This window comes from Brienomyrus brachyistius, unplaced genomic scaffold (assembly GCF_023856365.1).
Source record: "Brienomyrus brachyistius isolate T26 unplaced genomic scaffold, BBRACH_0.4 scaffold102, whole genome shotgun sequence".
Lineage (NCBI taxonomy): Eukaryota > Metazoa > Chordata > Actinopteri > Osteoglossiformes > Mormyridae > Brienomyrus > Brienomyrus brachyistius.
The window spans coordinates 578,463-600,523 of NW_026042377.1; the positions used below are offsets into that span (position 1 = coordinate 578,463).

The following is a 22,061-nucleotide window of genomic DNA, read 5'->3' on the forward strand; positions in this document are numbered from 1 at the left end:
GAAGTTATTCTTGCTTCTGCAATGAATCCTCCAGATAGTGGAGACGGCAGCGAAATTGCATCCAACATGTTACACACAATACAATTTGTAATATATATTTAACTGTCAGTAAGTTTAATGATATTGTCCTGCCAGAGTTTAAACACAGTGAGCACACCTGTGTAGCAGGCATCTCCTGTCCTGCTGTCCTTCACATCCTCCCTGCATTGGTTTAATGGTTGGGCCAACGCTGTGGATACCATGATTATTGTTAGCCTGTATAGTGCTGATTGCCAGCAGGCCGTCGTGTCACAATGCACAAAGTATGGTATTCTCTCCATCCATCCATTTTCCAAACTGCTTATCCTACTGGGTCGCGGGGGGTCCCCGGAGCTTATGCCAGAATGGCACGTGGCAGGGAACAACCCAGGATGGGGGGCCAGCCCATCGCAGGGCACACTCACTCCATTCACTCACACATGCACTCCTACGGGCAATTTAGCAAGTCCAATTAGCCTCAGCATGTTTTTGGACTGTGAGGGGAAACCGGAGTACCTGGAGGAAACCCCATGACGACATGGGAAGAACATGCAAACTCCACACACATGTAACCCAGGCGGAAACTCGAACCCGGGACCCAGAGGTGTGAGGCAACAATGCTAACCACTGCACCACAATGCCGCCCCAAGTTTGGTATTATTTGTTTTAAATAAATAAATATAAAAGACATGCAATTGCAAGACGCTGTCTCCATAAACTTTATTATATTATCAGAACTTCATTAGCAGCCGTTATTGATCCAGGATTTTTTTCATTCAGGGTCTAGTGAACGTTGATCAAATCATTTTTTGATGTTTTTACAGGAGATTCTTCTGCTTTTTTCTGTTCATCTGCTCGATAAACGTGTTATCTAACTGCTTAGGATGATGCTGCTAACGTAGCCTGTTTGCTGTTATAAGATCTTGTTATATTATAAGATCCCCTACGTAAAGTCGCCGACTTGAAACTAAGGAGATCATGTTTAATTCTGAAGCTTGACTTTAAAAAAAAATTACATCGCAAAACGAATCAGAACCTCTGTCAAAAACAAAAATCACAATTAACCTTTCTGCTTCACAAACCAAAAAACAACACGGGCCAAGAAAAATAGTTCGTGAGAGTTTATTTAATTGCAGTACGTTACAGGTCGGTACATTTTGCCACAGTCACATCCTGCTCATTCCCATCAGTGCGGTAAGGTGGCCAAGACTGGTCAACGAAGAGTTTTCTTGTCCGAGTTGCCCCTGTGACGCAATTTCAACATGGCGGCTTACACAGTAATTCTATTTTATAAATCTTTAAAAATGTTTATTTTGTTAAATGTATGAATAGTTATAAATGTAATTGCACGTGTTAGATTTAGAGAATAAAATATCGTGACCGTAAACGGTATCCTAGCATGCAATATCAGTTTTTTACCAGACTTACTGTTTTTGATTTGTTTGTAGTTTGTTTGCCTCTCGAAAAAAGAATATCGCTATGAATGTACTAAAATATTTTATAAATATTTAACAGCATTCCCAATATAAAGCAATTGTAGGTTCAGGGCCCACTAGAGTTAGATCATTGCTGGCATTCACAGGATTCAAATCAGCAACCTTCCGATTGCTGGCACAGCTTGCTAGCCTCAGAGCTACCACAGTGATTTACTGTAAATGCATTTAATTTAGTAGCACAACAAATTCTTCATTATTCATTAGCCAATCACTTAAACATAGTTGACGGTGGAGTCCGTGGGTGTGTGTATGTATGTATGTGTCCTGCCCCGATCGTCTGCTCCTCCTGCGTGTCACGCCCTCTCGCTGACCTAGTGTGGATTCCCCGTGTTCACCAGCTGTTTCCGGTTACCGTCGTCAGTCCAATGTATTCAGTTTGTTTCCCCATACAGGTCATTGTATTGTCTGTCTACGTTTTGGCTCGCTTTATGCACCATTAAAACCCGTAATCCCAGACTTGTCTCCGCTTGTGCTTCCCTGGATCAATGCATGACAGTATGTGTGCGTGTGCGTACACGTTCATTCATTCGTCCGTTTGTCCGTCCGTGGTCAGTGTTAGTTGTGACCTGTGTGCTTGGTTTTCTAGTCCTGCTCTCTGTTTAGCCTAGTTCCTTAGTTTTGTAAATTTGTGGTTTCTCCCAGGTTGTTTTGGATCCTTCGTGGTCATTTTATTTAGTATTTTACCCCAGGGTGTTGTTTTTCTTTAATAAACACCATTTTTGTCTTGGAGCGGTAGTGGATCGTCACCTTTTTCCCGCCTGCGCCATAAAAGTTAGCCTTTTCAGAAATAAAAAAATCACATTATAAACATTTCTAGCCAGGACATTTGAGCTCTGAAGCTTATAGACACAGGGGTTGGCTACACATAGGTGAATGAGATGTTCTGAAATTTTATGTAGTTTGATTACTAAAGTGTTACAACTTTGGAGTGACACACTGTTTTTTTTTTCAAAGTCAGTGGTCTACACAATATTGATGACACAGGTGTCCCACACCTGTAGATGTTGGCATACTGTCAGTGGCCCATCAGTCTGGAATGTCACTACACCCCACAATCATCGTTTTGGAAAGGCAGTTTGAAACGCAAGAAAAGTAGCAACAATAAAATCCTCTAAAGTCTCTTTGATAAGACAGACCTGGTCAACATAGCAGCCGTACAAACTTACAAACATGTTAAAACACAACGTGTTTATGTCCTTTATCACCCAGGGGCAGAATGTTACCAAGAGTGCGGTGCGACTTCACATTTCTGGTCCGTCTTACCTACATTCTCCAGCACAGTCAGGCACAGGAGGGACACAGAGACGAAGGAAGATGTTTAGTCATCTTAAGTACTTGGCCATCCATGGTGTTTGTGGAGTTTTTATGCAGTGCTTCATCGATTCAGCCAAGCAAGCAGACCTGGTAGCTATCAGACTGATTCAAGGGTGTGGCTTTGGGTACGGACAGTAAGGACATGTCCCTATAAATACTCTGGGAGTACTGTGTGTGTTATAGGGGGACGGGAGTTTCGAGGTTGATTTTGTCCTTACCAACGTTGAAACCAAACCTACGCCTTCGGGTTGGTTTAGGAGAAATATCCCAAGCAGTCAGTTTATTTCATTTTTCTTTTATTTAACCAGAGTGTCACACTGAGACAAAGTCCCTTTTCTAAGCGAGATCTTACACGATCTTACAAGATTTCCAACCAGAAAGTGAAATAAATGAAGTTTTAACTGATTTTGTTATAAGTTCCAGGAAGAAGGTATGTTATAGCAAAATGCAACCATATGAAATTCAGTTGTTATAATGGGTTAATAAGAATGAGAATATTATTATTATTACCTGAGATTATGTATTGTTGGTTAACTATTAGAAAACATAGAGATGCGATGGTAACGAACCAATAATTGTTTATGGAGACAGTACATATCATACTCTCCTTTCCTCAACCCTATTGCGCATTTTTTTTTTTCAACTATCCAAGCCATGGATGAGGCATGCAGTGACATGACTTTAGACCAGCGTCAGGCATAGTCCTGGGCGGAATCCCACAGCGCCTCGTGGTGCGCCTAACCCGTCCGGCTCCTGACGCCGGCTTTGTCACTAGAGATTAGGACCAGCGGTGTGCAATGGATCTTAACATAAAAACTATGTGTAAGTGTAACCAGTGTGGTTTGGTTTTTATATTTTAAACTTATAAAATTTTATACTGGATGTTTGTGTGTATTTCCCTTAAAGAAAGTACCAACTGCTGATGCCTTCTTCCGGGCACCTCAGTTTGCCCCGTGGACAGCGAGACGGTACGTAGTGTTTCGGCGGTCGCGTACAAGGAGTGTATTTTCAGTTATACCGTATAAAGGTTTGTAGCTTTGCTTTTGATTACGTTTGTGAATAATTATTCGTGTGTCGTTTAATGTCGTTTTTGTTAAAATGCATTATTTTGATGGATAGGTGACCGGGCTTTTTATGTTCTCTGTTAGGAAGAAGACTGTGTGTAACCCCTATGTTCACGTGTTTTAATAATTGTTCTACCCAGATCGGTGGACAATAAGCAAACACCACAAAACACGGCGCGATGCGAACACAGCGCAGATCCTGTACCAAGTAGCGTGTGTACAACAAGCGGAAAGCCGGAGCGCGCCGACACCCAGAGTGCTCGCGTGCACGACAACTTTTATTTTAATGGATGTACATTGTACATTTTAAATGTTAACAGTATCTTTTAAAAGAGTTTAAAAACATCCAAAGCCAGGGGAATTCTTCATCCAGAAGAGGCAGCATTAAATTGTTGGCGCCCTCGCAAAGTCCTCCCCCTTCTTAATGGAGGCCTTCAGCTCATCCAGTGCTTCCGCCACCAGCTTGGTCTCCAAGGCGGAGAGCTTGCCAAGGCCCAGGTTTCTTTCCACTCCGTGTCTGCCGAGGAGGAGAGGGGTGGAGCAATATGTGCATTCGCCTTCCTCTGACCTGACGAATGCACATTCGATGACCCCTTCTTTGCCATTCATGGCATCCAGCAGGGACACGGCGAACCTAGCCCCTGCATACGCCATGGAGAGGGTGGCAGAGCCTGCCCCAGCCTTTGCCTTCACCACCTCAGTGCCTGCGTCTTGGATACGCCTCGTGAGGTTAGCGAGTGGCCACGATGGAGGCGTTGGTATCAAAGAGGTCATCCCGGGCTTCCTGGGCACTCTAGCAGGAATGAGGACAGCTTCACTCCCCTTCAGAGCTTGCAGAAGTTGCTATGGGCCGGCGTAGCTGGTGGCCTGGGCCCTGGTCTCAACGGTGTGGACGATATCATACAGGGAGAGCTGACTCACCAGGTGGCAGTCGTCTGGAGCTACTCTGAGGGTGTGGACAACATCATAAAGTGAGAGTTGGCTGACCAGTGGACTCTTTTCCAGGAGCAGTGAGAGGGGCTGGCTGATGCCCCCGGATGCACCCAACACTGCCACCTTTGTATTGCAAGCAACTTATATACTATGTAAAACGCTAGCTAGGCACGCAACATCTCCTTGGAAATGGACTGGAACTGATTGGAAGACCGTCACTTTGTGGACGAAAATTTATTTCGGGAGTGAAAGAAATACATTTTGTGCACGTGGCTTTTCTGAACATATAGGCTATTTCCATAGGGTAGCCACAAATGCTACAGTAAACACTGGTTCACTGCTTAAGACTAATGTACCCTGCAGTTTTAATAACAAGTAATAATAATAATAATAATATACAAATAATTGTAATTAAATAATTAATAATCAAAAGACAAAATTAATATCCGTCGCTTAGCTCATATTATAAATAACCTGATATTGCCCCGTGTACGTTGGGCCGAATTTTCTTCCCAGTCCGAGCCCGTGTGCCGTTACAAGTACCTGACGCTAGAATTGAACTCCTAATATATCGGATAACCTGGAACATACAGGTATGTTTTAATTATCATCCCTGTTGGAAGATCGTTTAGGCTATGTTTGTGAGCATTCAGACTAATCATTTTCACAGATGAGTAAAAATTAAAATGAAGTGCAACTTACCAGATGGTGTCGGAAAAAAGCGGTGGTTTGGCGCCGTCCTGGTGTAGCCGATTTCGCTCTGCGTTGTGTAGTTTTAGTTGTGCACCAATGACGGGACGACACCAACATATATCTCAAACTGGTGTATTTCTGCACAGAAAACAAATAATACAGACACAGGTCTTGTATCCCTCCATTCTGTACCTATGTGACAATATATCTCACATTAGTGGGAACCCAAACACCCGGTCACATACACATAGTTAATTAACTTTTGAAGATGGAATATCGCGCGCAGACCATACACACCTCTCCCCGTCATGGCACGTTTCCAAAAGACTCCTGAAACAGGAGTTCCACTCCACTAAGCCAGGGGCGCGGACTATCCCATAACAGACGGAGGGGGGTTTTTTAAAAAACTTCCAAAAATAATTCATAATAAACATTAATTAAGCCACAAAAGAAAACACGTACATCTTCCACTTAGCCAAAATAACAACAAAGCATGTTCTTATGCAAGAACAAATAACCAAACAGGTAAATAGATAACCAAAATTCCCCCCTACTGTAATCCCCGATAATCCACTCTCCCGGCCAGTTAAGTGTGATGTGATCCACAATGACAGAATCCCATAATTAATCATAGAAAATAATAATAAAATACAAGTCTCAAAGTATATTTTAAACAGTTTTTCCAAACAAATCTAGTGTAACCAAAACGCCCTGGTACACTGGCTTCATATCACTGATGACAGCCGGCCTGCAGGGCTGTAGCGCAGGTAGCGGACCAGCGACTTTTTTTTAACAAAATCGTACTGGCAAAATTGTTCAGAATCGCCGGAATTGCGCGGCGTGGCGGTAGGTGGCACTCGATTGTTTTACGGGCGGTAAGCGAAAACCGACTCGCTGGTGCTAGCCGAGCTTCAGCAGCTAGTCCTGGGCGGAATCCCACAGCGCCTCGTGGTGCGCCTAACCCGTCCGGCTCCTGACGCCGGCTTTGTCACTAGAGATTAGGACCAGCGGTGTGCAATGGATCTTAACATAAAAACTATGTGTAAGTGTAACCAGTGTGGTTTGGTTTTTATATTTTAAACTTATAAAATTTTATACTGGATGTTTGTGTGTATTTCCCTTAAAGAAAGTACCAACTGCTGATGCCTTCTTCCGGGCACCTCAGTTTGCCCCGTGGACAGCGAGACGGTACGTAGTGTTTCGGCGGTCGCGTACAAGGAGTGTATTTTCAGTTATACCGTATAAAGGTTTGTAGCTTTGCTTTTGATTACGTTTGTGAATAATTATTCGTGTGTCGTTTAATGTCGTTTTTGTTAAAATGCATTATTTTGATGGATAGGTGACCGGGCTTTTTATGTTCTCTGTTAGGAAGAAGACTGTGTGTAACCCCTATGTTCACGTGTTTTAATAATTGTTCTACCCAGATCGGTGGACAATAAGCAAACACCACAAAACACCAGTTAATTGTACGGCGCGATGCGAACACAGCGCAGATCCTGTACCAAGTAGCGTGTGTACAACAAGCGGAAAGCCGGAGCGCGCCAACACCCAGAGTGCTCGCGTGCACGACAACTTTTATTTTAATGGATGTCAGTGCCATTGCTAAGGGAGAATCTGCATAATTTCTATTTTTTTTTTTTTTGTTGTTGTTTTGTGCTCCACACAAACACGAACGAGTGTTATTTTTCAATTTCGTGTGGCTTGCCGTAATCGTACAGTGGTTAGTACTTTTTTGTTGTGGCCGCAACACCGGTTCGAATCCGAGTCACGGCAGATGATGTCTTATAAGCTATTACTTTTCACACCACATGTTTCAAGTTACGTTTTTAAATCTCTCTTTTTTTATCAATTTAGATGTTTATTTACTTGAAACCGTAGTATTCAAAGTCGGATATTAATCTTTCAGTAACTCCCACGGATAGGACAGAGAATTGAGAAAACTCATTGGTCATTTCTTAGTAACAATGTCAACTATTGGTCCGCATACGGTCGAATAGAAATCCGTCTTTTTCATTGACCCATGTAGTGTCTGAAAATGGAGCTGACATTATGGTAAGTTTGTTCAAATGTAGAATTGTTCTAAAATAATATGTTGAAAATTCTGTTTCATTTCGTTTTCTGGCCGAGTTATTTCATTAAGAATGCTGAAACTCATTTTCGGGTCATTAAAAACAAGAACCCTGTATCCAATTAGGAGTACTTGCCTGTTTGTGAAGCTGAATTATACAGAGATCTGCTTCATTTTCTGTATATCTACTTATAGGACGTTCGTCGGACGTTTTTCTTTTAAAAAAAAGAAAACTAATAAAATGACATGAAGTTATTCTTGCTTCTGCAATGAATCCTCCAGATAGTGGAGACGGCAGCGAAATTGCATCCAACATGTTACACACAATACAATTTGTAATATATATTTAACTGTCAGTAAGTTTAATGATATTGTCCTGCCAGAGTTTAAACACAGTGAGCACACCTGTGTAGCAGGCATCTCCTGTCCTGCTGTCCTTCACATCCTCCCTGCATTGGTTTAATGGTTGGGCCAACGCTGTGGATACCATGATTATTGTTAGCCTGTATAGTGCTGATTGCCAGCAGGCCGTCGTGTCACAATGCACAAAGTATGGTATTCTCTCCATCCATCCATTTTCCAAACTGCTTATCCTACTGGGTCGCGGGGGGTCCCCGGAGCTTATGCCAGAATGGCACGTGGCAGGGAACAACCCAGGATGGGGGGCCAGCCCATCGCAGGGCACACTCACTCCATTCACTCACACATGCACTCCTACGGGCAATTTAGCAAGTCCAATTAGCCTCAGCATGTTTTTGGACTGTGAGGGGAAACCGGAGTACCTGGAGGAAACCCCATGACGACATGGGAAGAACATGCAAACTCCACACACATGTAACCCAGGCGGAAACTCGAACCCGGGACCCAGAGGTGTGAGGCAACAATGCTAACCACTGCACCACAATGCCGCCCCAAGTTTGGTATTATTTGTTTTAAATAAATAAATATAAAAGACATGCAATTGCAAGACGCTGTCTCCATAAACTTTATTATATTATCAGAACTTCATTAGCAGCCGTTATTGATCCAGGATTTTTTTCATTCAGGGTCTAGTGAACGTTGATCAAATCATTTTTTGATGTTTTTACAGGAGATTCTTCTGCTTTTTTCTGTTCATCTGCTCGATAAACGTGTTATCTAACTGCTTAGGATGATGCTGCTAACGTAGCCTGTTTGCTGTTATAAGATCTTGTTATATTATAAGATCCCCTACGTAAAGTCGCCGACTTGAAACTAAGGAGATCATGTTTAATTCTGAAGCTTGACTTTAAAAAAAAATTACATCGCAAAACGAATCAGAACCTCTGTCAAAAACAAAAATCACAATTAACCTTTCTGCTTCACAAACCAAAAAACAACACGGGCCAAGAAAAATAGTTCGTGAGAGTTTATTTAATTGCAGTACGTTACAGGTCGGTACATTTTGCCACAGTCACATCCTGCTCATTCCCATCAGTGCGGTAAGGTGGCCAAGACTGGTCAACGAAGAGTTTTCTTGTCCGAGTTGCCCCTGTGACGCAATTTCAACATGGCGGCTTACACAGTAATTCTATTTTATAAATCTTTAAAAATGTTTATTTTGTTAAATGTATGAATAGTTATAAATGTAATTGCACGTGTTAGATTTAGAGAATAAAATATCGTGACCGTAAACAGTATCCTAGCATGCAATATCAGTTTTTTACCAGACTTACTGTTTTTGATTTGTTTGTAGTTTGTTTGCCTCTCGAAAAAAGAATATCGCTATGAATGTACTAAAATATTTTATAAATATTTAACAGCATTCCCAATATAAAGCAATTGTAGGTTCAGGGCCCACTAGAGTTAGATCATTGCTGGCATTCACAGGATTCAAATCAGCAACCTTCCGATTGCTGGCACAGCTTGCTAGCCTCAGAGCTACCACAGTGATTCACTGTAAATGCATTTAATTTAGTAGCACAACAAATTCTTCATTATTCATTAGCCAATCACTTAAACATAGTTGACGGTGGAGTCCGTGGGTGTGTGTATGTATGTATGTGTCCTGCCCCGATCGTCTGCTCCTCCTGCGTGTCACGCCCTCTCGCTGACCTAGTGTGGATTCCCCGTGTTCACCAGCTGTTTCCGGTTACCGTCGTCAGTCCAATGTATTCAGTTTGTTTCCCCATACGGGTCATTGTATTGTCTGTCTACGTTTTGGCTCGCTTTATGCACCATTAAAACCCGTAATCCCAGACTTGTCTCCGCTTGTGCTTCCCTGGATCAATGCATGACAGTATGTGTGCGTGTGCGTACACGTTCATTCATTCGTCCGTTTGTCCGTCCGTGGTCAGTGTTAGTTGTGACCTGTGTGCTTGGTTTTCTAGTCCTGCTCTCTGTTTAGCCTAGTTCCTTAGTTTTGTAAATTTGTGGTTTCTCCCAGGTTGTTTTGGATCCTTCGTGGTCATTTTATTTAGTATTTTACCCCAGGGTGTTCTGTTTTTCTTTAATAAACACCATTTTTGTCTTGGAGCGGTAGTGGATCGTCACCTTTTTCCCGCCTGCGCCATAAAAGTTAGCCTTTTCAGAAATAAAAAAATCACATTATAAACATTTCTAGCCAGGACTTTTGAGCTCTGAAGCTTATAGACACAGGGGTTGGCTACACATAGGTGAATGAGATGTTCTGAAATTTTATGTAGTTTGATTACTAAAGTGTTACAACTTTGGAGTGACACACTGTTTTTTTTTTCAAAGTCAGTGGTCTACACAATATTGATGACACAGGTGTCCCACACCTGTAGATGTTGGCATACTGTCAGTGGCCCATCAGTCTGGAATGTCACTACACCCCACAATCATCGTTTTGGAAAGGCAGTTTGAAACGCAAGAAAAGTAGCAACAATAAAATCCTCTAAAGTCTCTTTGATAAGACAGACCTGGTCAACATAGCAGCCGTACAAACTTACAAACATGTTAAAACACAACGTGTTTATGTCCTTTATCACCCAGGGGCAGAATGTTACCAAGAGTGCGGTGCGACTTCACATTTCTGGTCCGTCTTACCTACATTCTCCAGCACAGTCAGGCACAGGAGGGACACAGAGACGAAGGAAGATGTTTAGTCATCTTAAGTACTTGGCCATCCATGGTGTTTGTGGAGTTTTTATGCAGTGCTTCATCGATTCAGCCAAGCAAGCAGACCTGGTAGCTATCAGACTGATTCAAGGGTGTGGCTTTGGGTACGGACAGTAAGGACATGTCCCTATAAATACTCTGGGAGTACTGTGTGTGTTATAGGGGGACGGGAGTTTCGAGGTTGATTTTGTCCTTACCAACGTTGAAACCAAACCTACGCCTTCGGGTTGGTTTAGGAGAAATATCCCAAGCAGTCAGTTTATTTCATTTTTCTTTTATTTAACCAGAGTGTCACACTGAGACAAAGTCCCTTTTCTAAGCGAGATCTTACACGATCTTACAAGATTTCCAACCAGAAAGTGAAATAAATGAAGTTTTAACTGATTTTGTCATAAGTTCCAGGAAGAAGGTATGTTATAGCAAAATGCAACCTTATGAAATTCAGTTGTTATAATGGGTTAATAAGAATGAGAATATTATTATTATTACCTGAGATTATGTATTGTTGGTTAACTATTAGAAAACATAGAGATGCGATGGTAACGAACCAATAATTGTTTATGGAGACAGTACATATCATACTCTCCTTTCCTCAACCCTATTGCGCATTTTTTTTTCAACTATCCAAGCCATGGATGAGGCATGCAGTGACATGACTTTAGACCAGCGTCAGGCATAGTCCTGGGCGGAATCCCACAGCGCCTCGTGGTGCGCCTAACCCGTCCGGCTCCTGACGCCGGCTTTGTCACTAGAGATTAGGACCAGCGGTGTGCAATGGATCTTAACATAAAAACTATGTGTAAGTGTAACCAGTGTGGTTTGGTTTTTATATTTTAAACTTATAAAATTTTATACTGGATGTTTGTGTGTATTTCCCTTAAAGAAAGTACCAACTGCTGATGCCTTCTTCCGGGCACCTCAGTTTGCCCCGTGGACAGCGAGACGGTACGTAGTGTTTCGGCGGTCGCGTACAAGGAGTGTATTTTCAGTTATACCGTATAAAGGTTTGTAGCTTTGCTTTTGATTACGTTTGTGAATAATTATTCGTGTGTCGTTTAATGTCGTTTTTGTTAAAATGCATTATTTTGATGGATAGGTGACCGGGCTTTTTATGTTCTCTGTTAGGGGTTACACACAGTCTTCTTCCTATGTTCACGTGTTTTAATAATTGTTCTACCCAGATCGGTGGACAATAAGCAAACACCACAAAACACCAGTTAATTGTACGGCGCGATGCGAACACAGCGCAGATCCTGTACCAAGTAGCGTGTGTACAACAAGCGGAAAGCTGGAGCGCGCCAACACCCAGAGTGCTCGCGTGCACGACAACTTTTATTTTAATGGATGTCAGTGCCATTGCTAAGGGAGAATCTGCATAATTTCTATTTTGTTTTTTTTTTGTTGTTGTTTTGTGCTCCACACAAACACGAACGAGTGTTATTTTTCAATTTCGTGTGGCTTGCCGTAATCGTACAGTGGTTAGTACTTTTTTGTTGTGGCCGCAACACCGGTTCGAATCCGAGTCACGGCAGATGATGTCTTATAAGCTATTACTTTTCACACCACATGTTTCAAGTTACGTTTTTAAATCTCTCTTTTTTATCAATTTAGATGTTTATTTACTTGAAACCGTAGTATTCAAAGTCGGATATTAATCTTTCAGTAACTCCCACGGATAGGACAGAGAATTGAGAAAACTCATTGGTCATTTCTTAGTAACAATGTCAACTATTGGTCCGCATACGGTCGAATAGAAATCCGTCTTTTTCATTGACCCATGTAGTGTCTGAAAATGGAGCTGACATTATGGTAAGTTTGTTCAAATGTAGAATTGTTCTAAAATAATATGTTGAAAATTCTGTTTCATTTCGTTTTCTGGCCGAGTTATTTCATTAAGAATGCTGAAACTCATTTTCGGGTCATTAAAAACAAGAACCCTGTATCCAATTAGGAGTACTTGCCTGTTTGTGAAGCTGAATTATACAGAGATATGCTTCATTTTCTGTATATCTACTTATAGGACGTTCGTCGGACGTTTTTCTTTTAAAAAAAAGAAAACTAATAAAATGACATGAAGTTATTCTTGCTTCTGCAATGAATCCTCCAGATAGTGGAGACGGCAGCGAAATTGCATCCAACATGTTACACACAATACAATTTGTAATATATATTTAACTGTCAGTAAGTTTAATGATATTGTCCTGCCAGAGTTTAAACACAGTGAGCACACCTGTGTAGCAGGCATCTCCTGTCCTGCTGTCCTTCACATCCTCCCTGCATTGGTTTAATGGTTGGGCCAACGCTGTGGATACCATGATTATTGTTAGCCTGTATAGTGCTGATTGCCAGCAGGCCGTCGTGTCACAATGCACAAAGTATGGTATTCTCTCCATCCATCCATTTTCCAAACTGCTTATCCTACTGGGTCGCGGGGGGTCCCCGGAGCTTATGCCAGAATGGCACGTGGCAGGGAACAACCCAGGATGGGGGGCCAGCCCATCGCAGGGCACACTCACTCCATTCACTCACACATGCACTCCTACGGGCAATTTAGCAAGTCCAATTAGCCTCAGCATGTTTTTGGACTGTGAGGGGAAACCGGAGTACCTGGAGGAAACCCCATGACGACATGGGAAGAACATGCAAACTCCACACACATGTAACCCAGGCGGAAACTCGAACCCGGGACCCAGAGGTGTGAGGCAACAATGCTAACCACTGCACCACAATGCCGCCCCAAGTTTGGTATTATTTGTTTTAAATAAATAAATATAAAAGACATGCAATTGCAAGACGCTGTCTCCATAAACTTTATTATATTATCAGAACTTCATTAGCAGCCGTTATTGTTCCAGGATTTTTTTCATTCAGGGTCTAGTGAACGTTGATCAAATCATTTTTTGATGTTTTTACAGGAGATTCTTCTGCTTTTTTCTGTTCATCTGCTCGATAAACGTGTTATCTAACTGCTTAGGATGATGCTGCTAACGTAGCCTGTTTGCTGTTATAAGATCTTGTTATATTATAAGATCCCCTACGTAAAGTCGCCGACTTGAAACTAAGGAGATCATGTTTAATTCTGAAGCTTGACTTTAAAAAAAAATTACATCGCAAAACGAATCAGAACCTCTGTCAAAAACAAAAATCACAATTAACCTTTCTGCTTCACAAACCAAAAAACAACACGGGCCAAGAAAAATAGTTCGTGAGAGTTTATTTAATTGCAGTACGTTACAGGTCGGTACATTTTGCCACAGTCACATCCTGCTCATTCCCATCAGTGCGGTAAGGTGGCCAAGACTGGTCAACGAAGAGTTTTCTTGTCCGAGTTGCCCCTGTGACGCAATTTCAACATGGCGGCTTACACAGTAATTCTATTTTATAAATCTTTAAAAATGTTTATTTTGTTAAATGTATGAATAGTTATAAATGTAATTGCACGTGTTAGATTTAGAGAATAAAATATCGTGACCGTAAACAGTATCCTAGCATGCAATATCAGTTTTTTACCAGACTTACTGTTTTTGATTTGTTTGTAGTTTGTTTGCCTCTCGAAAAAAGAATATCGCTATGAATGTACTAAAATATTTTATAAATATTTAACAGCATTCCCAATATAAAGCAATTGTAGGTTCAGGGCCCACTAGAGTTAGATCATTGCTGGCATTCACAGGATTCAAATCAGCAACCTTCCGATTGCTGGCACAGCTTGCTAGCCTCAGAGCTACCACAGTGATTCACTGTAAATGCATTTAATTTAGTAGCACAACAAATTCTTCATTATTCATTAGCCAATCACTTAAACATAGTTGACGGTGGAGTCCGTGGGTGTGTGTATGTATGTATGTGTCCTGCCCCGATCGTCTGCTCCTCCTGCGTGTCACGCCCTCTCGCTGACCTAGTGTGGATTCCCCGTGTTCACCAGCTGTTTCCGGTTACCGTCGTCAGTCCAATGTATTCAGTTTGTTTCCCCATACGGGTCATTGTATTGTCTGTCTACGTTTTGGCTCGCTTTATGCACCATTAAAACCCGTAATCCCAGACTTGTCTCCGCTTGTGCTTCCCTGGATCAATGCATGACAGTATGTGTGCGTGTGCGTACACGTTCATTCGTTCGTCCGTTTGTCCGTCCGTGGTCAGTGTTAGTTGTGACCTGTGTGCTTGGTTTTCTAGTCCTGCTCTCTGTTTAGCCTAGTTCCTTAGTTTTGTTAATTTGTGGTTTCTCCCAGGTTGTTTTGGATCCTTCGTGGTCATTTTATTTAGTTTTTTACCCCAGGGTGTTCTGCTTTTCTTTAATAAACACCATTTTTGTCTTGGAGCGGTAGTGGATCGTCACCTTTTTCCTGCCTGCGCCATAAAAGTTAGCCTTTTCAGAAATAAAAAAATCACATTATAAACATTTCTAGCCAGGACATTTGAGCTCTGAAGCTTATAGACACAGGGGTTGGCTACACATAGGTGAATGAGATGTTCTGAAATTTTATGTAGTTTGATTACTAAAGTGTTACAACTTTGGAGTGATACACTGTTTTTTTTTTCAAAGTCAGTGGTCTACACAATATTGATGACACAGGTGTCCCACACCTGTAGGTGTTGGCATACTGTCAGTGGCCCATCAGTCTGGAATGTCACTACACCCCACAATCATCGTTTTGGAAAGGCAGTTTGAAACGCAAGAAAAGTAGCAACAATAAAATCCTCTAAAGTCTCTTTGATAAGACAGACCTGGTCAACATAGCAGCCGTACAAACTTACAAACATGTTAAAACACAACGTGTTTATGTCCTTTATCACCCAGGGGCAGAATGTTACCAAGAGTGCGGTGCGACTTCACATTTCTGGTCCGTCTTACCTACATTCTCCATCACGGTCAGGCACAGGAGGGACACAGAGACGAAGGAAGATGTTTAGTCATCTTAAGTACTTGGCCATCCATGGTGTTTGTGGAGTTTTTATGCAGTGCTTCATCGATTCAGCCAAGCAAGCAGACCTGGTAGCTATCAGACTGATTCAAGGGTGTGGCTTTGGGTACGGACAGTAAGGACATGTCCCTATAAATACTCTGGGAGTACTGTGTGTGTTATAGGGGGACGGGAGTTTCGAGGTTGATTTTGTCCTTACCAACGTTGAAACCAAACCTACGCCTTCGGGTTGGTTTAGGAGAAATATCCCAAGCAGTCAGTTTATTTCATTTTTCTTTTATTTAACCAGAGTGTCACACTGAGACAAAGTCCCTTTTCTAAGCGAGATCTTACACGATCTTACAAGATTTCCAACCAGAAAGTGAAATAAATGAAGTTTTAACTGATTTTGTCATAAGTTCCAGGAAGAAGGTATGTTATAGCAAAATGCAACCTTATGAAATTCAGTTGTTATAATGGGTTAATAAGAATGAGAATATTATTATTATTACCTGAGATTATGTATTGTTGGTTAACTATTAGAAAACATAGAGATGCGATGGTAACGAACCAATAATTGTTTATGGAGACAGTACATATCATACTCTCCTTTCCTCAACCCTATTGCGCATTTTTTTTTTCAACTATCCAAGCCATGGATGAGGCATGCAGTGACATGACTTTAGACCAGCGTCAGGCCTAGATTCGCCATGCCAGAAGATTCTTTCCAAGATGCTTGGCAAGAGAAAACATTCATTGATTCAGTGATGTGGATGAGAACCTGTGGCCAAATCCACAGGACATGGTTGATGGACATAAGAGCGACATGTAATCCTTTTAGTTTTTTGTAAGGCAGGTTAGGAACATTGCAGAACTTTAGTTGTGAGAATTTATGCTGTGTATTTTATCAATAAATTTTGGATTTGTTTAAATGATTCCACTGCATCTGTATATGCATGTTTTTTTCCTTTACAACAATGTTATATGAAGCACCACAATGAAACACGTGTCAAAAATTCTGTATTACTATATCTAATGCTTGGAAGGACAACCAAACAGTGGAACTATTAGTAGCTTGTGTGTGGCCGATCTAAACAAATTTTACTATGATTCTCTGAATGTAATGTTTCTTAATAAATATGAACGCAAAAAGCAATGTTTTGAATGTTGGAGAGTGTGTGTTACAAGTGGTTACCATATTGTGTTCTGTGACTAGAGTTTTGGAAAATAACATCAGTGTTCTATAACTAGTGAAAAAATGATTGGAAAAGACTGTAATATGTAGCCATGTGGTGTTTCTGCAAAAAAAATAATCTGGAGATGCATAAAATGGCCAATTAAATTTAAACTTAAATTTAAGAAAATTGACCTTTATCAGTGTGATGCTTAGTCAGTCTGGATGTTTTTCTGTATTTACTCCCCCATGAAACCCCCAGGGGTCTCGCATCATCTCACCTGAACTTCCATCAATTTGTCTACGGAGTGTAGTGACACTGAGCACCCAGTTGTCCAAGCCAGCATGGAGCCCTGTGCCGCTTTCCACTTCAGTTAGTCTGCAGACCAAGCTTTGTTGGCCTACCTGGAGGAGAGTCACTGCTTTTGGGATGTATCTCTCCAGAGCAGGATGTGGAAACCAGTTCACCACTAGAGAACCAAGAAGAGATGGATGGGAAGCCCAAGATTCTTAGTCAGCTCTGTGTAGATGATGAGCTGGGCTTGTAGCTTATTTACATTTCTCAATGACTACCTTGTGTCTCATAAAACAAAAACCAATGAAAGATACAGTCGATTACATAGGTCAGGGGTAATCAATTCTGGTCCTGGAGGGCCGGTGTCCTGCACCCTACCGCATTTCACAGCATTCACACCTGGTCTCAGGTAGATAACCACCAGAAAAGACTGTTCAAGTAGGATGGAAAACCTCCAGGACACCGGCCTTCCAGCGATTACCCCTGACATACATGGATTGGATCTTGTTTGCAGTTTTGTGGACTGAAGACCAAGTACAGCTGTACTTTGAAAAAAATGTCTGAGGTTTCTGTTGCCAGTACAAGTACCTTATTGTGGTTTCAACACAATAACTATACACCAGACTAACTGACAAAGGGGTAAATCTGGAAATAAATTCTTGCATGTCCAGAGCTCAAGAGATTCCGTGTTTTTTTTTTTCAAATTTATTTTAATTGTCTACAACCTGAACGTAATCGTCTACCAACAGTCCAGAATTATAGTTAACACAAAGAGAACCTGATTGAGTTTCATGTGAAACCATTTCCTTAAACTATTATTAGAGTTTTATTGTTTTTACTGCTACTTCCACAACAAACAATTCAGAAAATTCAGGAAAAAAATAAGCATGCATGTACTGTATATAGAGTAGACAGACAAAGCAGTCATAAGTTATAAACATCCTGTTTTATTTAGTGTCTGCTGAGGAGGAGAGGGGTGGAGAAGTATGTGTATTCGCCTTTCTTGGACCTGACGAATGCACACTCGATGACCCCTTCTTTGCCATTCATGGCATCTAGCAGAGACACGGCGAACCTAGCTCCTGCATATGCCATAGAGAGGGTTGCAGAGCCTGCCCCAGACTTTGCCTTCACCACCTCAGTGCCTGCGTCTTGGATACGCCTCGTGAGGTTAGCGAGAGTATCCACACTGAACTCCACTTTGGGAGTGCACCGAGATAAGACGGGAATTATGGTCTTGCCCGCATGGCCACCAACTACAGGGACGTTGACATGAGCAGGATTCAGTCCCCTGAGTTCGGCCACGAAGGTGTTAGCCCTGACGATCTCTAGAGTCGTCACACCAAAGACCCGCTTAGGGTTGTAAACTCCATGCTTCTTAAGAATCTCTGAAGCTATGGGAACAGTGGAGTTTACTGGGTTGGTGATTATACATATCATCGCTTCAGGGCAGTTGCGGGCACAGGCATCAGCCAGGGTGGCCACGATGGAGGCGTTGGTACCGAAGAGGTCATCCCGTGTCATCCCGGGCTTCCTGGGCACTCCAGCAGGAATGAGGACAGCTTCACTCCCCATCAGAGCTTGCAGAAGTTGCTATGGGCCGGCGTAGCCGGTGGCCTGGGCCCTGGTCTCAATGGTGTGGACGATATCATACAGGGAGAGCTGACTCACCAGGTGGCAGTCGTCTGGAGCTACTCTGAGGGTGTGGACAACATCATAAAGTGAGAGTTGGCTGACCAGTGGACTCTTTTCCAGGAGCAGTGAGAGGGGCTGGCTGATGCCCCCGGATGCACCCAACACTGCCACCTTTGTATTGCAAGCAACTTATATACTACGTAAAACGCTAGCTAGGCACGCAACATCTCCTTGGAAATGGACTGGAACTGAATGGAAGACCGTCACTTTGTGTACGAAAATTTATTTCGGGAGTGAAAGAAATGCATTTTGTGCACGTGGCTTTTCTGAACATATAGGCTATTTCCATAGGGTAGCCACAAATGCTACAGTAAACACTGGTTCACTGCTTAAGACTAATGTACCCTGCAGTTTTAATAACAAGTAATAATAATAATAATATACAAATAATTGTAATTAAATAATTAATAATCAAAAGACAAAATTAATATCCGTCGCTTAGCTCATATTATAAATAACCTGATATTGCCCCGTGTACGTTGGGCCGAATTTTCTTCCCAGTCCGAGCCCGTGTGCCGTTACAAGTACCTGACGCTAGAATTGAACTCCTAATATATCGGATAACCTGGAACATACAGGTATGTTTTAATTATCATCCCTGTTGGAAGATCGTTTAGGCTATGTTTGTGAGCATTCAGACTAATCATTTTCACAGATGAGTAAAAATTAAAATGAAGTGCAACTTACCAGATGGTGTCGGAAAAAAGCGGTGGTTTGGCGCCGTCCTGGTGTAGCCGATTTCGCTCTGCGTTGTGTAGTTTTAGTTGTGCACCAATGACGGGACGACACCAACATATATCTCAAACTGGTGTATTTCTGCACAGAAAACAAATAATACAGACACAGGTCTTGTATCCCTCCATTCTGTACCTATGTGACAATATATCTCACATTAGTGGGAACCCAAACACCCGGTCACATACACATAGTTAATTAACTTTTGAAGATGGAATATCGCGCGCAGACCATACACACCTCTCCCCGTCATGGCACGTTTCCAAAAGACTCCTGAAACAGGAGTTCCACTCCACTAAGCCAGGGGCGCGGACTATCCCATAACAGACGGAGGGGGGTTTTTTAAAAAACTTCCAAAAATAATTCATAATAAACATTAATTAAGCCACAAAAGAAAACACGTACATCTTCCACTTAGCCAAAATAACAACAAAGCATGTTCTTATGCAAGAACAAATAACCAAACAGGTAAATAGATAACCAAAATTCCCCCCTACTGTAATCCCCGATAATCCACTCTCCCGGCCAGTTAAGTGTGATGTGATCCACAATGACAGAATCCCATAATTAATCATAGAAAATAATAATAAAATACAAGTCTCAAAGTATATTTTAAACAGTTTTTCCAAACAAATCTAGTGTAACCAAAACGCCCTGGTACACTGGCTTCATATCACTGATGACAGCCGGCCTGCAGGGCTGTAGCGCAGGTAGCGGACCAGCGACTTTTTTTTAACAAAATCGTACTGGCAAAATTGTTCAGAATCGCCGGAATTGCGCGGCGTGGCGGTAGGTGGCACTCGATTGTTTTACGGGCGGTAAGCGAAAACCGACTCGCTGGTGCTAGCCGAGCTTCAGCAGCTAGTCCTGGGCGGAATCCCACAGCGCCTCGTGGTGCGCCTAACCCGTCCGGCTCCTGACGCCGGCTTTGTCACTAGAGATTAGGACCAGCGGTGTGCAATGGATCTTAACATAAAAACTATGTGTAAGTGTAACCAGTGTGGTTTGGTTTTTATATTTTAAACTTATAAAATTTTATACTGGATGTTTGTGTGTATTTCCCTTAAAGAAAGTACCAACTGCTGATGCCTTCTTCCGGGCACCTCAGTTTGCCCCGTGGACAGCGAGACGGTAAGTAGTGTTTCGGCGGTCGCGTACAAGGAGTGTATTTTCAGTTATACTGTATAAAGGTTTGTAGCTTTGCTTTTGATTACGTTTGTGAATAATTATTCGTGTGTCGTTTAATGTCGTTTTTGTTAAAATGCATTATTTTGATGGATAGGTGAGCGGGCTTTTTATGTTCTCTGTTAGGAAGAAGACTGTGTGTAACCCCTATGTTCACGTGTTTTAATAATTGTTCTACCCAGATCGGTGGACAATAAGCAAACACCACAAAACACGGCGCGATGCGAACACAGCGCAGATCCTGTACCAAGTAGCGTGTGTACAACAAGCGGAAAGCCGGAGCGCGCCAACACATAGAGTGCTCGAGTGCACGACAACTTTTATTTTAATGGATGTCAGTGCCATTGCTAAGGGAGAATCTGCACAATTTCCATTCTGTTTTTTTTTTTTGTTGTTGTTTTGTGCTCCACACAAACACGAACGAGTGTTATTTTTCAATTTCGTGTGGCTTGCCGTAATCGTATAGTGGTTAGTACTTTGCGTTGTGGCCGCAACACCTCGGTTCGAATCCGAGTCACGGCAGATGATGTCTTATAAGCTATTACTTTTCACACCACATGTTTCAAGTTACGTTTTTAAATCTCTTTTTTTTTTTTTTTATCAATTTAGCTGTTTATTTACTTGAAACCGTAGTATTCAAAGTCGGATATTAATCTTTCAGTAATTCCCACGGATAGGACAGAGATTTGAGAAAACTCATTGGTCATTTCTTAGTAACAATGTCAACTATTGGTCCGCATACGGTCGAATAGAAATCCGTCTTTTTCATTGACCCATGTAGTGTCTGAAAATGGAGCTGACATTATGGTAAGTTTGTTCAAATGTAGAAGTGTTCTAAAATAATATGTTGAAAATTCTGTTTCATTTCGTTTTCTGGCCGAGTTATTTCATTAAGAATGCTGAAACTCATTTTCGGGTCATTAAAAAGAAGAACCCTGTATCCAATTAGGAGTACTTGCCTGTTTGTGAAGCTGAATTATACAGAGATATGCTTCATTTTCTGTATATCTACTTATAGGACGTTCGTCGGACGTTTTTCTTTAAAAAAAAAAGAAAACTAATAAAATGACATGAAGTTATTCTTGCTTCTGCAATGAATCCTCCAGATAGTGGAGACGGCAGCGAAATTGCATCCAACATGTTACACACAACAATACAATTTGTAATATATATTTAACTGTCAGTAAGTTTAATGATATTGTCCTGCCAGAGTTTAAACACAGTGAGCACACCTGTGTAGCAGGCATCTCCTGTCCTGCTGTCCTTCACATCCTCCCTGCATTGGTTTAATGGTTGGGCCAACGCTGTGGATACCATGATTATTGTTAGCCTGTATAGTGCTGATTGCCAGCAGGCCGTCGTGTCACAATGCACAAAGTATGGTATTCTCT

General features: G+C 41.8%; 1 protein-coding gene and 1 pseudogene across 2 annotated transcripts; both read right to left on the bottom strand.

Moving 5' to 3' along the window:
• Positions 1–4,253: 4,253 nt before the first annotated feature.
• LOC125727563 (malate dehydrogenase, mitochondrial-like) lies at positions 4,254–19,495 on the bottom strand. Of its 2 annotated transcripts, none has more exons than XM_049004373.1 (2): positions 19,438–19,495; positions 4,254–4,838 (listed from the first exon to the last, which is right to left on the bottom strand). In XM_049004373.1, exon 2 carries the CDS (start codon positions 4,664–4,666, stop codon positions 4,277–4,279), a length of 390 nt encoding a protein of 129 aa, XP_048860330.1. In that variant the 5' UTR covers positions 4,667–4,838; positions 19,438–19,495; the 3' UTR covers positions 4,254–4,276. The 2 variants fall into 2 exon arrangements, with proteins under 2 accessions (XP_048860330.1, XP_048860329.1); XM_049004372.1 differs by lacking the exon at positions 19,438–19,495 and adding an exon at positions 5,528–5,585.
• Positions 18,007–21,987, bottom strand: LOC125727540 (malate dehydrogenase, mitochondrial-like; annotated as a pseudogene).
• Positions 21,988–22,061: the final 74 nt, after the last annotated feature.

Bases quoted from the DNA above. Each gene is read 5' to 3' on its own strand.
- LOC125727563 (XM_049004373.1), bottom strand. From the start codon at position 4,666: ATGACCTCTTTGATACCAACGCCTCCATCGTGGCCACTCGCTAACCTC.